The sequence below is a fragment of the Rana temporaria genome, chromosome 9, assembly GCF_905171775.1.
Source record: "Rana temporaria chromosome 9, aRanTem1.1, whole genome shotgun sequence".
Taxonomy (NCBI): domain Eukaryota; kingdom Metazoa; phylum Chordata; class Amphibia; order Anura; family Ranidae; genus Rana; species Rana temporaria.
Window position 1 is genome coordinate 118372985 of NC_053497.1, and position 15260 is coordinate 118388244.

The window sequence follows — 15260 nt, forward strand, 5'->3', positions numbered from 1 at the left end:
CAAAACAATACCAAAGAAAGGGAAAAAAGAAAAGAGTGAAAAAAAATGGCAAAACACTAAACATATATCTCACTAATGCATGCAAGATAATTACCAAAATATGTAATTTCAGCCCCATATGTAGGGTTGACACCTGTCTGGGATTCACCCGGACAGTTGGCGTTTCAGACTGCCTAAAACCTGGACACATTATTCAGACTGGACTATGGCTTCCCAGCAGGGTTGCTGGCTGCAGTGGTCTAAGCCGAGAGTGTCCGTTATACTCTTTCATGCTGCCCAAAGCCAGCACTAACATCACACAGACGGAAGAGGAGAGAGGGCTCGATCCGTACCTCTGTCTCCTGCCCCTGCCCCTCTGTGTCTGCCCATAGTCCAATCCCTGGCGCTGTGCCTCAGAAAAGGAAAGTGGGGGCTGGAAATGTGAAGTCCAGCAGCCTCAGATACATCTCGATGAGAGGTGCTGACTGCCAAGGGGTGAGTGAGCTCACCGTACATCCCTGTCATTGACTGAAGTCTCCCTCTTCTCTCTCCTGCATCTGAGTAAGTACACTAAGGCACTAAGTACACTAAGGCAAATCAGGGTTCTCAGAGCACCCCTTACATCAGAGTTCCCCTTTACATCAGAGGCCCCAGTGTTCCCCCTTACATCAGAGTTCTTTTTGTACATCAGAGTACTCAGTGTTCCCCCCTTAAATCAGGGTTCCCAGAGGATCCCTTATGTTAGAGCTCCCCGAGTTCTCTCTAACATCAGAGTCTGCAGAGTCCCCCCTTAGGGCCCAATTCACACGGCGCTGTCCGTGTGCGGGCTCCGCTTTATCTCAGCAGGCAGATGACAGGTCGGTCTCTGAACACTGTGCAGGAACCCACCTGTCAGAACGCCGCTCTTCCCTATGAGGGATCGAATGACGACGGACCATAGAGTTCATTGTCATCCGATCCGCCAGACGGATGGAAAAGTAGGGTTTTTCGTGGCTCAATAGAGGAGCATGGAGCGCCCATTCAGGTCCACCTAAAAAACTGACAGGCGGACCTGAACTGTCCGCCCATGTGAAAGGGCCCTTATAGTGAAAGGGAACTCTGCGAGTTCAGATGTAAAAGGGGAACTCTGTGGACTCTGATGTAAAGGGGGACTCTTGTTATTAACTTGATATGATTAGAAATTGTATTTATTACCAAAATATATGTATAAAAAAAAAAAATTGCTGTGCGAAGCTGAAGTGTTCGGGTTTGACTTGAAGAAAAGGTGGCAACCCTACCCATATGCCAGTACACAAAATCAAGCCATAGCACAATCTCCCTTGAGAGGGCAGTGCTCACAACCTGGAAACACCTGCCCTACATTCAGAGAGAGATTCCAAAAATAAGGAGAGCAAGAAGCACACCTATCAAGAAGAAGATATAATGGTAGACAAATAACAGGACTTAAAAAGATTAACCCCATTCCGCAGGGAGACTGCATCCTGAGTTTAAGTGCAAAATGTTCATGTTTTACTGGAGTATACCTAAAAGCATTGTTTGTGACAAGCCAGAGGCTCAGGAGAACTGAATCAGCCAAAAAAGCAAAACTACTTTTACTGAACATACAAAATGTGCGAGAAAAGAGGGATATAAAACTAGAGTGTGCGGAAAACTTGTCAGTTTCTGGACTCAAAAGCAATTCTGTTTATTATTTATGTAGTAAATTGTGAGTTACTGTATATGGAAAACATCATTTTTTTTAAAAAAGCACGTACTGTAGAAAAAATTGTTCATAGTACAGGAATTTTCTTGTCCTCAGCTGCCAAATGTTTATTAATGTCCACTATGTACAGAATAAAATCAATGATAAATGAAGAAAAATGCAGTATAATGACGCTATGCATATACTGGCTAATAATATTTTCTCTGTGTCCTCAAACATTCCTCTGTAGGTATGGCGACATGGTTCCAGACACCATAGCTGGGAAGATATTTGGTTCAATCTGCTCCCTGAGTGGAGTCCTGGTCATTGCGTTACCAGTCCCCGTCATTGTATCCAATTTCAGCCGAATTTACCATCAAAATCAGAGAGCAGACAAGAGAAAGCAACAGCAAGTAAGGCAATTTACCTTCTTACCATCTTTTTACTATCTCTATACCTGGAAGACTCTCAAACTGCAATTCTCTCTCCCAGGGGCGGACTGACCATTCAGGCACTGCCCAAGGGCCCCATGCCACTAGGGTGCCCCATCAGGGTTGCCAGCCTCAGTAAAACCTGGGACAGTATGTAAAAATGTGTGTGTATACCATGTGTGTATATTGTGTGTATACTGTGTGGTCCCATAATCTCCTATTGCCCAGGGGCCCCATGAGTTGTCAGTCCGCCCCTCCTCTCTTCTAAATTACAGCTTTAGAAGCCATTACCTTTCAGATAGTTGATAGTTGCTACTGTTAAAAAAAGTACTGTATTTACAAACACTATGGGGTTGGATTACTAAAGGCAGCTGGACTGTGCACTTTGCAAGTACAAATGCTCCAGAGCTTAGTAAATGAGGTAAAGCTTCCTCTTTTTCCCCCCCAGCAAAGTAAAAGCATAATGGGCTCATTATGTTGCCCTTAACTGCAAATGAGCCACATCCATCTTCACCCCTCTTCCTTCTGGGGCTGTGACTGACCAGAGTAGCGTGACATCACTCCCGCGCGCCGGTCACAGCACGGGCCCTTTAGAAATGGCACTTTCTTCAGTGCGCATGAGTCCATGACGTCGGCGCAAGCGTTTATGGTAAATATCTCCTAAACCGTGTAGGTCTAGGAGATATTTCCAGTACCTACAGGTAAACCCACCACCCCCACTGTGAAACATGGTGGTGGCAGCATCATGTTGTGGGGGTGCTTTTCTTCAGCAGGGGCAGGGAAGCTGGTCAGAGTTGATGGGAAGATGGATGGAGCCAAATACAGGGGAATCTTTAAAGAAAACCTGTTAAAGTCTGCAAAAGACTTGACTGGGGCGGAGGTTCGCCTTCCATTGGGACAACGACCCTAAACATATAGCCATAGGTACAATGGAATGTTTTAGATCAAAGCATATTTATGTGTTAGAATGGCCCAGTCAAAGTTCAGACCTAAATCCAATTGAGAATCTGTGGCAAGACTTGAAAATTGCTGTTCACAGAGCTTGAGCTATTTTGTAAAGAAGAAAGGGCAAAAATGTGACTCTCTAGATGTGCAAAGCTGGTAGAGACATCCCCAAAACGACTTACAGCTGTAATTGCAGCGCAGGGTGGTTCTACAAAGTATTGACTCAGGAGGGCTGAAAACAAATACACACTTTTCACGTATTTATTTGGAAAACCATTTATCATTTTACTTCCACTTCACAATTATGTGCCACTTTGTGTTGGTCTATCACAGGTCAGGTAGGCCTTGGAGACAGAGTGGCCCTAAAACACCATTGAAAGTTCCACCGCTGAGTTCCTGGAACCTGTGTCTGTTGAGACATTTCTCCCTTGGTCTATTGACCATACAAGCTTGATTGACCTAGTGAGTGTATGCTTATCTGGGTTGAATACTTTCGGTAAGAATTATCACATACGGTGGTGGATCTCCTATCAATTTCCTCTATTAGTCACAAATAGACTGTGGTTATTCACTCACTATTTGGAACATTGTCACTCGATTTTGAACATTATTATCAAGTTTTTCGAAGGATATTAAATTTATAATTTTTCATCAAAAAGGACCATTTATATATGATTATATATATATATATATATATATATATATATATATATATATATATATATATTATATGTGTATGTATGTATGTATGTATTGATTGATTTATATTCTCTGAAAAATGGCCAATAAATGATAAATTCTGCCAGGGTAAACTTATGAGCACAACTGTATCGTCGCCTGTCAACAGCTCTCTGAAAAGAAATCCATAGTGGATTGTTTTTCATAGGGACAGCAAGGGCTGCAGCGCGTCTAAACAAGTCCTTACATTGTTGCAATCAAAGGAAGGTACCAACATTTGACTGTGAACCTGTGAGATTCTCAGCTCAACACAACAGGTACAGTTTAGTGCAAGCTTCGTTGACTTCCCATAAATTACCCCCGCTTTCTCCTCCACCTCTCGGTTTTGCCTGCTAGGAGTGAAGTAAGGAAGCGCTATGTAAAGCTGGCAACACAATATACAATTAATTTTTTTTTTTTATTTCCTTTAGATTTACCTTCAACTATGTAATGCAGGGGCCTGCCTCATTGCATACAAATTGAAAGCGTTTAGGTTTGACCTCATATTATATGGTCTTGGCAAATCTAAAGGAAAAATTGTATAATGTGTAGCCAGCTTAAGTTAAGATTTTAGGGCTTACAGATTGCTGAGAACTTCTATCTTGCTCTTATATGATAGCTCTAGGTACGTGCTCCCATATGATAGTGTTGGGTTCCTAGTGCTTAAACAGGACTGAGAACTTAGAATAGTGATTGCTACCTTGAGCTAACACAGGGCTGAGGACTCTCATCCTGCTCCCATGTGGCAATGCTGTGTGTCTATAGCTTACACAGAGCTCAAGGCTATTGCCCCGCTTCAGTGTGGTAGTTTTGGGTTCTTGGAGCTTACACAGGGCTAACAACTCTCACCCTGCTGCCATGTGAAATTTCTATGTGCCTAGAGTTTCCAATTAAGGGAGTGTCCCTAAAATCAAAAGGTGCGAACAATGTTTCTGCTTTCCCAGGGGCTGAATAGGAGTGGTGGAGTAATAAGGGGTAGGCAAGTATAATCTGTTGAGACCTAATTTAAAATAAATCTGTTGATTTGCCCTGCATGAGCAAAGCATGGGTTCTCTTCAAGTTCTTATCTTTTTCATGCATATTTTAATGAATTCCACAGGGTCAGGGTATACAGCCGAGCCCACAGACAGGAGCCGCCCAGTCCAGATATTTTGGTCAAGCAGGTGCTCACCTATTGAACTCTCAAGGGGTTAGAAATCCTGCCTTAAGTGTCATTGACATCCCCCAAATTATGGGTACTAGAAGTGTCCACCTGCACTACTCCCCCCATTCCCCTCTACATTCCCCCGCTAGGTCAGCAGAGCCAACGTTGGAAGTGTATGGAGTGTTCTGCAGAGATGTGGAGACTAACTTAAAAGGGTAGCTCCATTTTGCCTGCATATCTGATCAACCTAAGATGTACGATATATGGGCAACATTGTTCTTATGCTAATTATTTCTTCTGGTGAATGCTTGTTTTGTGGTTAACCAAACCCACAACCATCCTTCATACCTCAACCCACATCTCCAAACAAAATTATAACCTCGCTTTTTTTTCCTTTTTTTTTGCAGAAAATCCGCCTGGCAAGAATTAGGCTGGCAAAGAGCAACACGACCAATGCATTTCTGCGTTACAAAGAAATGGGAGGTCTGGAGGTAAAGTCTAGTCTTGTCTTATGGTGCTGTGTTTAGAGATTAGATCCCAATGCCAATCAAAACTTTAGAGGGAAGAGTTATAAACTAAGTAGACACACACTTCTAGACTGGAGGTCAGAGCAGGCCTTTAATCCATGCTGGAGAAATAGACTACCAGGATACCCACTCTCAGGGCAGCTTTCCCACCAACCTCACTTGCACAAGCCCTGATGAGGGTAGATTGGTTAAGCCCCTGAAATGCATTGGCTATTTACTCTTATGAGAGATACAAGCATATGTCTGGTGCTCTCTTCAATCTACACAACTTACTGCTGACAATGCCGGGATACCTTCTTTGGATTCAGATGTTACAGAACAGCCTCTTAACTAAAATTACACATGCCCCAATGAGGGTAGATTTGTAAAGCCCCTGAAATGCACTGTCTATGGCTTTTACCCTTACGAGGGATGAAAGCATATATCTGGTGCTCTCTTAACTCTACCCAACTTACTACTGACAATGCCGGGATTTCTTTGGACTCAGATCTTAGAAAACAGCCTCCTAACTAAAATGACACAAGCCCCAATGAGGCACAAGCCCTGATGAGGGTCGATTGGTTAAGCCCCTGAAATGCATGGGCTATGGCTTTTACGCTTAAGACGAAGGCAAGCGTGTGTCTGATGCGCTCTTCACTCTACCCAACTTACTACTGACAATGACGGGATTTCTTCTTTGGACTCAGATCTTGGAAAGCAGCCACTTAACTAAAACAGATTTACATTTTTACTGAAATCCTGAAGCAGCTCGCCACAACATATCTTTAATGATCTCACTTCCTGTCCCAGTAATAGGGGGTCCAATGGCACGTACACACGATCTGATTTTCCGACAAGAAAAGTTTGATGTGAGCTTTTGGTCGGAAATTCCAACCGTGTGTAGACCCCAAACTTTCTGACAGCAAAAATTTGAGAGCTGGTTCTCAAATTTTCTTGTCTGAAATTCCGATCGTCTGTAGGCAATTGCGATGCACAAATAAACACGCATGCTCGGAATCAAGTCAAAGCATGCTCGGAATCATTAAACTGAATTTTTCTCAGCTCGTCGTAGTGTTGTACGTCACCGCTTTCTTGACGGTCGGAATTTTGTGTGACCGTGTGTATGCAACACAAGTTTGAGCCAAATTTCAGTCGAAAAAAAATCCACGTTTTTCTTGTCGGAATTTACGATCATGTGTACGCGGCATTAGGGGCCGGAAGTGATAGGGACAGTAGGGAAGTTAACTCAGAATTGCAACTGTTCAGCAAAAGTCGCAGAACTAATATAGGGATAATTACAGAAAAATTCTACATAAAATATGAACAAGGTATACCCCTCTATAGTGTGTACTTAAGAGCACTAAGTGCAATTTCTGTCTACTGCTACGTTCCTCTGCTATAGCATGTATCACTTCTGACAAGTTTTCTTGACACCAAGAGAATAATAGTGACAGGAGAGTGACCCCAGCTAATTGACAACCTCAGCTCTGTTCCTGTGTGCTTTGTGAAGGGGGGGGGGGGTGTACCTTCCCCCCTACTAGCTCTCAGGGCTCTCCTCACTGAGCTCTGCAGAGTGTAATTTCAGCTCTCAGCCCCCTGTTTTCCGACAACCCAGACAAGCTTTATAAACTCTGCACTTTGAACGGATGTAGAGAAGAGAAGACTGCAGATAAACAGGTACAACTAGGAGCTTTTGCTTATATATGTGTATCACTAGAGGCTAGTGATTACACTGGTTATATGTAAGGGTTTACAACCACTTTAAAAAATATATATTTAAAAAAAAAAAAAAAGATACTTTTGACTAAATACGATTTGGGCTACAGTTCTGCTTTAGGAGAACTTAAGAGTATTCAGTTATATTATAAATTCTTCTTGGCTCTATCCAAAAATTTAAAAAATACATTTGAATGTATCCCGACTTTAAAGTGATACTAATGACACACTGTTTAATTTACATTGTCCCTTCTATGTATGTATGTGGATGATGAAACTAATTATTTTAATAATAAAAAAAAAAAACATCTAAGTACCTTTTTCCTAATCGATATTCAGCTGTCACATGACCCAGAAGATCCTTCCCAGCCTGTCTGCAGGGAAACATAAGCAGGAGGAGCTTTTAGTCCTCTGTTGGTCACATGTTAAAAAAAACAGCATTTGGAATACAATTGCAGTAAAAATAAATAAAATGTTTTAAATTGGCATTTAAATTTGAAATTTAAATATTTATAATTTTTTTGCCAATAACGTGGTGTGGGCACATTTTTGCCAGTCACAGGCTGTTTCACGCCCCTCCAGCCTGTGTCTTAGAATAAGAGGGAGGTGAAGCCTCCATCAATCTACATGTAATATCCCACTCCTATTGTGTTTAGCTAGTTAGCTGGCATGAAGGAGGAGGAAGGAAGTGGGTTGTCATTTACCATTATGTGTGGCTCTATAGTCACATGAGCTGCTCAGATGCGATAGGGAGTAAATGCTCAGCATAGAAACTCTCTGAAATCTGAGCATGTGCAGTTGCCACCATAGCTGCAAAATCTCTAGCTGAATTTGGGAACATGAGGAGATAAAGAACAGCTTTTTTTGCAGAATATAGAAAACAAATCTTATAGTGACTGAGTATGAACAGCATATAATACACCATTAATTGATAGTTTTTTATGATGTGGGTTTCCTTTGAAAGGAAAATTTCTTGCGCCCTTGCGGAAATGCCACATGCCAGTCTTGTGGTCTCTATGGGCCAGATTCACATAGCTGAGCGGCGGCGTAACGTAGCGTATACGTTACACCGCTACAAGTTTTCATCGCAAGTTCCTGATTCACCAAGCACTTGCAATGAAAACCTACGCCGCCGGCCTTCGGCGCAAGGCGGGCCAATTCAAATGGGTGCGTGCCATTTAAATTAGGCGCGCTCCCGTGCCGGACCTACTGTGCATGCTCCGTTTCTTAACTCCCGCCACGCTTTGCGTGCCGTGACGTCATTTTTTCGAACGGCGATGAGCGTATCGTACTTCCGTATTCCCGGACGTGTTACGCAAACGACGTTAAATTTAAAATTTTGACGCGGGAACGACGGCCATACTTTAGACAGCAATACGATTGCCGACTAAAGTTAAGGCACCCAAAACGACGACTAACTTTGCGACGGGAAACTAGACTAGCGGCGACGTAGCGAACGCGAAAAACCATCGTGGATCGCCGTAACTCCTAATTTGCATACCCGACGCTGGTTTACGACGCAAACTCCCCCCAGCGGCGGCCGCGGTACTGCATCACAATTACACCTGTCGGATCTTAGGGATATCTATGCGTAACTGATTCTCTGAATCAGTCGCATAGATACTCTGAGAGATACGACGGCGTATCTGAGATACTCCGTCGTATCTCAGCTGTGAATCTGGCCCTATATCTTTATGTACAGAGGCTGCCATTTAGAAAAGCTCCACACTAACAATTTGTTTAGCAGCTACAAAAAATATATATGTACCGATGATTGTTACATGTATGTTTACGATTTTACAGGAGGACAGAGATACACATGCTTTGTGCATCAAGAATCGCTCGGCATTTGAGCTGCAGCATCATCACCTCCTGCACTGTCTGGAAAAGACTACGGTAAGATCCTATAGACAGATAAAAGTATATAGAAGCACAATATATGCAGACAAGAGCCAGACAAGCTGACAGCCATCTGGTGTGAGATGTTTAGGAACCAAAACTTTGTTTTAGAAATGCAAATGAGAATTTTTTCATTTAAAAAAACTGTATATTGCAAAATGATAGAGGAATAGATGGAGGTAAACAATGAAGAAATAATGAAGAGAATTTGACAAATTAAAAGGAACCTGTGGCAAAATCGCAAAAAGCACTGCAGAAACACTCAAAAGCAACATGCATAGATGTGAATGGAGCCTCAGGGTGTGTCCACTCTGGGTGGAGGAGCCACAGAAACACCTTTAAACATCAGCATTGTTAATCAGGTAGAGGGTAGTGTTATATGCACTAGCAGATCTAGTTGGATTTGACTAGCAAGTTAAAGCAGACGTCCACCCAAAAGGGGAAGCTCCATATAAACATTCCTTCCCCCATTCTATGCCACATTTGGCATGTCATTTTTTTTGTGGGGGGGGGGGGGGGGCAGGTACCTAGTTTTGACAGGTACCCACTCCCACTTCTGGTCAGACCACCTAGGGCAGTAATGGCGAACCTTGGCACCCCAGATGTTTTGGAACTACATTTCCCATGATGCTCATCTACACTACAGAGTGCATCATGGGAAATGTACTTCCAAAACATCTGGGGTGCCCAAGGTTCACCATCACTGACCTAGGGGACCGGACGTTCTTCTCTCCCCCCCTCCCTGTAATCCTCTGGGACACGTCACAGTTCCCAGGCTGTGAAGCCGCAACCTTTCACAGCCGGGTGCCCACAGTTGTAATGCCGGCGCCAGGAAGAGAAGAGGGAGGGAATCGAGGGTTCGGGGGGCACATCGCTGGATTGTGGGGCAGGCGAGTGTGTGTTTATTAAAAGTCAGCAGCTACACAGCATCAGGAAAGGCCGCAGCTTCGGCCTAGCTCCGGAGCCGCGGGCACCGCTAGTGGCCATGTTAAATATGGGCCAAATTTGGAGAAAAATCGGCCGATGCCGATTTCTCCAAAACGGCCAAATTTCGGCCAATATATCGGCCGACCTCTACTTGACACCCCTGGCCTATGCTGTTTACAATCCAGTAATACATCTTCTCACCCTGCTCTGCACATGCTCAGTTGCTCTCAATTTTTTGCCACTGTGCAAAAAATGTAGAGGCCAATCTGCTGACAGCCTGAAAATTATTGCTGTTCCATGGCTCTGGGCTTCAGCAAAATGGCAGCCTCCAGCAAGTAGAAGCAGAAGCAATGCTGGAGGCAATCTACAGCACACACAGATTTTGGTAGCATCATTTTTAATGTGGAATGTATGTTCGTTGCTAAAGAACATTATTTTAAAGTTGTTATGGGTAAAGTTCCACTTTGAGTTAAGCTCTTACTCCCAAGGTGAGCAAGGTTCAGACGAGAAAATCAAAAAAAGGGGCAGTCAATAAATCATATTTATAATATAGAGCGTTTGTGTCCTTGCAGAAGTCTATTTGTGAATTGTTCTCGCCAATATTTTCGATATGCAGTAGAGTATTACTTGTAGACATTTCTATGGTTACTGACCTATTCTTTACTCCAGGTCTAAGAATCTTCTGACATTCTCTTTAAATCACCAGACCCGAGATGCTTGTAAGTCTCTTTTCTTCTCTCCTCTCCCTCTCAGTGCCATGAATTCACAGATGAGCACAGGTACAGTGAGGCCCTGATGACTGAATCCATTGGGTACCGGACTAGCCGCAGCACATCAGTATCTTCCCAGCAGGGGGGACTGACCACTTCCTGCTGTCCGCGGCGTTCCAAGCGCCGGGCCATCCGTCTCGCTAACTCCACTGTGTCAGTCAGCCGTGGCAGCATGCAAGAGCTGGAAACCCTGCATGTCCAAAAGGGACTCAGTCAGAGGTAATTATATATGCTTCAAAGCTACTTACTGGGTATTTAAAGAGAAGATTTTCTATTGTTTTTATTATTGGGAAGAGTGGAATGGGTAGGACATTTGTCACGTTTTCATTACAACTGTCACTACTATTGAAAATTAGGAAAATCAAGCATTTTAGATCTCCTTGTAACAGGATTATAGTGGGAATCTCACAAAGACCTTTGTTCCAATGGCAAATGTCAATGGTGGGATACTGCCGTCACTTTCTACTGAGTCTCCAAGACAAGAAGTATGCTGAAATCTCACCACTGTGGACCCAGACGGCAGTATAATTCTGACAGAGGTCCTAACCCTTTCTCACTCGACTTCAGACCCCCCAGGTCTTCAAGAATTGTGAATCCACTAAGACATGACTCAGTCCAATCCTCAGGTCCACCTCATCTGTAATGGTTGGTCGCTAGCACTGCTTGCATTCTAGCAGACAAAAACGTCATGTCCATGCCCTACCCCCAGCATTTATAGGACAAAAGTAGAATTACCTCCACAAAAGACCTGCAACCTGGTTACAAAGGTATGGGGGCACTCTGATGGGGACATTTTATGTAAGCAGCCACTCTGATGGGACAATTGATTTAAATGGGGAACTGTGTTGGGGACAACTGGTGTAAGGGGGCACTCTAATGAGTATCCTGATATAAGGGGTTCTTCTTCTGGGTTTGGGTTTTTCGCCAATCTAAGTTCCACTTTAAGTCCAAGCTGAAGTCTTAACATTGTTTTTCTCCTTGGCCACAGTATGTTGTAAGCTTTAACTGATATTTTTTTCCTTTTTTAAAAATGTTTTTTTTTGTACAATGTTTTGGTGGAGCCCTTTAAAGAAATAGATATGCAGTCAGATAGACATTGTTCAATCAACCTCCAATATCATATTCTCAGCTCCATATCGGTTGTGTCTAAATATGACTGCACTAGAGTTTGAGCGTGCTGCCCAATGCACTCAGTAGTCTAAGGCTGGATCAATAGATTAACAACCAGCCTGCCGGATTCACTTGCAAGTATCACTAGCAGCTGTTATAGCCGTCCCCTGTCAGCACTGTCTGTGTTGATGGGGGAATCATGCAAATTTGCACCGTCTATGGACTGCCTAACAGTCCCAGTCCGATACACCCCCCCCCCTTCCTCCACACTAGAAGTCCAAGTATGCTTCCAATGAGGGGTTTTGCCATTACTCATCTATGCCAGCATAGAGCACTGGATGGGAGGGCATGAAACGCATTTCTACTAAGAAAAAACATTTCAGTCGTAGCCCACTTCTAAAATAAATTACATTCTTTTCCAATTCAGTGGGTGTACTTTCCTGAAATCTTCATGTTGTGTTGCCACGCACTAGCTGAATGTTTAGATAAGGATGTCAGAGGAACTAAAAAAATTGGAATAAGATGACAGACAATAGAGCAGGTAACCGTGTTTACAGAAGTTAAAAAATGCATGAGAGCGCCCTGGGTGAGGGTCACTAATGTGGTGGTGTTAACTAATGGTGCAGTTGACAGGTAGGAAGCAGGTCAGAGGCATGAAAATTGTTATCCCCATCTCTCTGTTATGAAGACATACAGCATAGTAGGTAGTGGTGGCATCTTTGGCAAGTTAAACAGTTCACATACAATATCTTACAATGTGATCTTCGTTTATTTTTCAGTAATTTTATGCATTAATTTTCTATTTTTACTATCTGGTTATTGGTGTGTATGGCAGTGCAAATGTACTAAATTGCAATTGCTAAATAAATGTAAAACAATTTCACAGCAAAAAAGTGGAAAATATTGTCATCTGAAAATTTAAACAGTGACACTTTTGTTGAGAAAACGTCAAATCTCCTCCGAGTGATAAATGTGCATTGTAGGGATTTTACAAAGAGTGGGTTCCCACCTTTTGTTGCTCTGAAGAAATAGCTCTTTGCTTCAACAGATTGACTGCATGCTAATTCTGAATGAAAGGGTCCGATTCTTTATAATAAGCTGGTGTAATTTCTGTGTTCTAATGAAGAAAGCTGCAGTGTCTGCATCCCTTCAGAAGTAATTAACCCTTGGGCAGTATCTCACCAATACTTAAAGTATAACTTGTGTTTTTTTACGTTAATGCATCCTAGCGATTCTCCTAGGGGGTTATATGATAAGAGGAGGAGCCGCTAGAGCTGCCGAGGGACCCCAGAAGTCAAGGATCGGGGCTACTCTGTGCAAAACGAGCTGCACAGTGGAGGTAAGTATGACATGTTTGTTATTTAAATCTTTATATATATATATATATATATATATATATATATAATCATGAAGCCTTACAATCACTTTAAACTCCATATTACAAGGATGCCTAAAATGTGGCTTGTATCTTAGTGCAGATAACTGAGAAAATCAGGACAAGTCCAAACATTGGAGGAGAGCAGGCTGAGTTCCCAGCGCAGCTAGAGAACTGATCACGGTGTGTCCTCCTGCTTAAGGCCTGTACACAGGATCCGAAAATCAGACGAAAAATACAGTTTTCAAAGCGATCGTATGATTATCGGATCATTAGTACAGGGCTTTCGAGAGCCGATCATGACAGTTCATACAATATTATCTGATCAGACATGCACGAAAAAAAATTCTACGACGATACCAGAGTGTACGATTTTCGATATATGACTGCAATGCAAAAATACAGACCATCTGTCATCCGATTTTTGGATCGCGTGTACACTGCTTTAGTGTGGTCAGTTTTAATAGAAAAGCAGAGGGACTGGGCGGAACACCAGGGATTTCACACAAAGGAAACTATACAAAGAGAACAGGATACTTTTTCATAAAAGTACATGATACCGCAGGCACATATCACGAATATGTTGGGGTAAAAAAATAGATAAAAATGTTGGTTTTACAGGAAATGATACAGCTATGGATTGAAAATTATTATTATTTCAGTAATTCAATTCAAAAAGTGAAAACAAACATATATTTTATATAGATGCATTACACGGAGTGATATATTTCAAGCATTTCTTTCTTTCTGTATTAAAAATCTTTTTTTTATTGGTCTCATGTAATATTCTAATTTTCTGAGATACTGAATGTGGGGGTTTCACCAGCTGTAAGCCATAATCATCAAAATTTAAAGAAAGAAATGCTTGAAATATATCACTCTGTGTGTAACGCATCTATATAAAATATATGAGTTTCATTTTTTGAATAGAATTACTGAAATAAATGAACTTTTTGATGATATTCTAATTTTATGAGATGCATCTGTATGCAACATACATACACAGTTCCCATTTAGATAGTCTATCTATATATCTAGCAGTGTAAACAGTATCTTTGCTAAACTGCTGAGGGAACAAAAACAATTACAGGATAAGCCAAAACGAGATGTTCTCAATTAAATTAAATGACTAAGCTTTGGGGAGAACTTATAAAGAAGGGGCAATCATACACGTTTGCTGTACCCTGCTTCAAAGGAAGAAGTTTACTATACTGTATATGTATAATAAGCAAACACAGCTGCTATACTCTATACCCAGTATATGGAATAAAAAAAAAAAAAAAAAAAAAAAGTTACGGCCCGGATTCACAGACAGCGGCGCACATTTATGCCGCCGTAGCGTATCTCCTGTACGCTACGCCGACGCAGCGCAGAGAGGCAAGCACTCAATTCACAAAGCCAGTGCTCCCAAAACTGCACTGGGTTTCCTAGGCATAAGCCGGCGTAGGTGGAAGTGGGCGTGAGCCATGCAAATGAGGTGTGACCCCATGCAAATGATGGGCCGAGCGCCAGACAGATACGTATAACGAACGGCGCATGCGCTGTCCCGTGGACGCATCCCAGTGCGCATGCTCAGAATCACGTCGGAACTCCTCCCTAAGATATGTCGGATCACTGCCTACGGCGTGAACGTAACCTACGCTCAGCCATATTCACGTCCAACGTAAACTACGCCGGCTTGTGTTCCCTGGTGCAGCCCTTTGCATGGATGCTGCTGGGTTACACCTCCTTTATGGGGCATAACTTTACGACGTACGTATAACTTACGCGCACTTGCCTCGGGCGCACGTACGTTCGTGAATCGCCGTATCTCCCTCATTTGCATATTTGAATGGAAAATCAATGGGAGCGCCAAATGCGTCCAGCGTAAATATGTGCCCACTCTACGCCGGCGTAGGCAAGTTACGTCGGTGGGATGAAGCCTGTTTTTAGGCGTATCTTAGTATGTGGGTCCGGCGCACAAATACGACGGCGCATATTTGCACTTACGCTGCGTATCTGGAGAAACGTTGGCGCAAGTGCTTTGTGAATCCGGGCCTAAATTTTCTTGTGAAAAAAAA

At 42.7% G+C, this 15260-nt stretch overlaps 1 protein-coding gene across 1 annotated transcript in view; it reads left to right on the top strand.

Annotated features, from left to right (window-relative positions):
- KCND1 (potassium voltage-gated channel subfamily D member 1) overlaps positions 1-15260 on the top strand; it is a 150110-nt gene that overhangs the window by 75693 nt on the left and 59157 nt on the right. Inside the window, exons 3-6 of the mRNA XM_040324270.1 lie at positions 1911-2073; positions 5305-5388; positions 8923-9015; positions 10699-10934. Coding sequence (XP_040180204.1) covers positions 1911-2073; positions 5305-5388; positions 8923-9015; positions 10699-10934 — 576 coding nt within the window. The remainder of the gene's footprint in view (positions 1-1910; positions 2074-5304; positions 5389-8922; positions 9016-10698; positions 10935-15260) is intronic.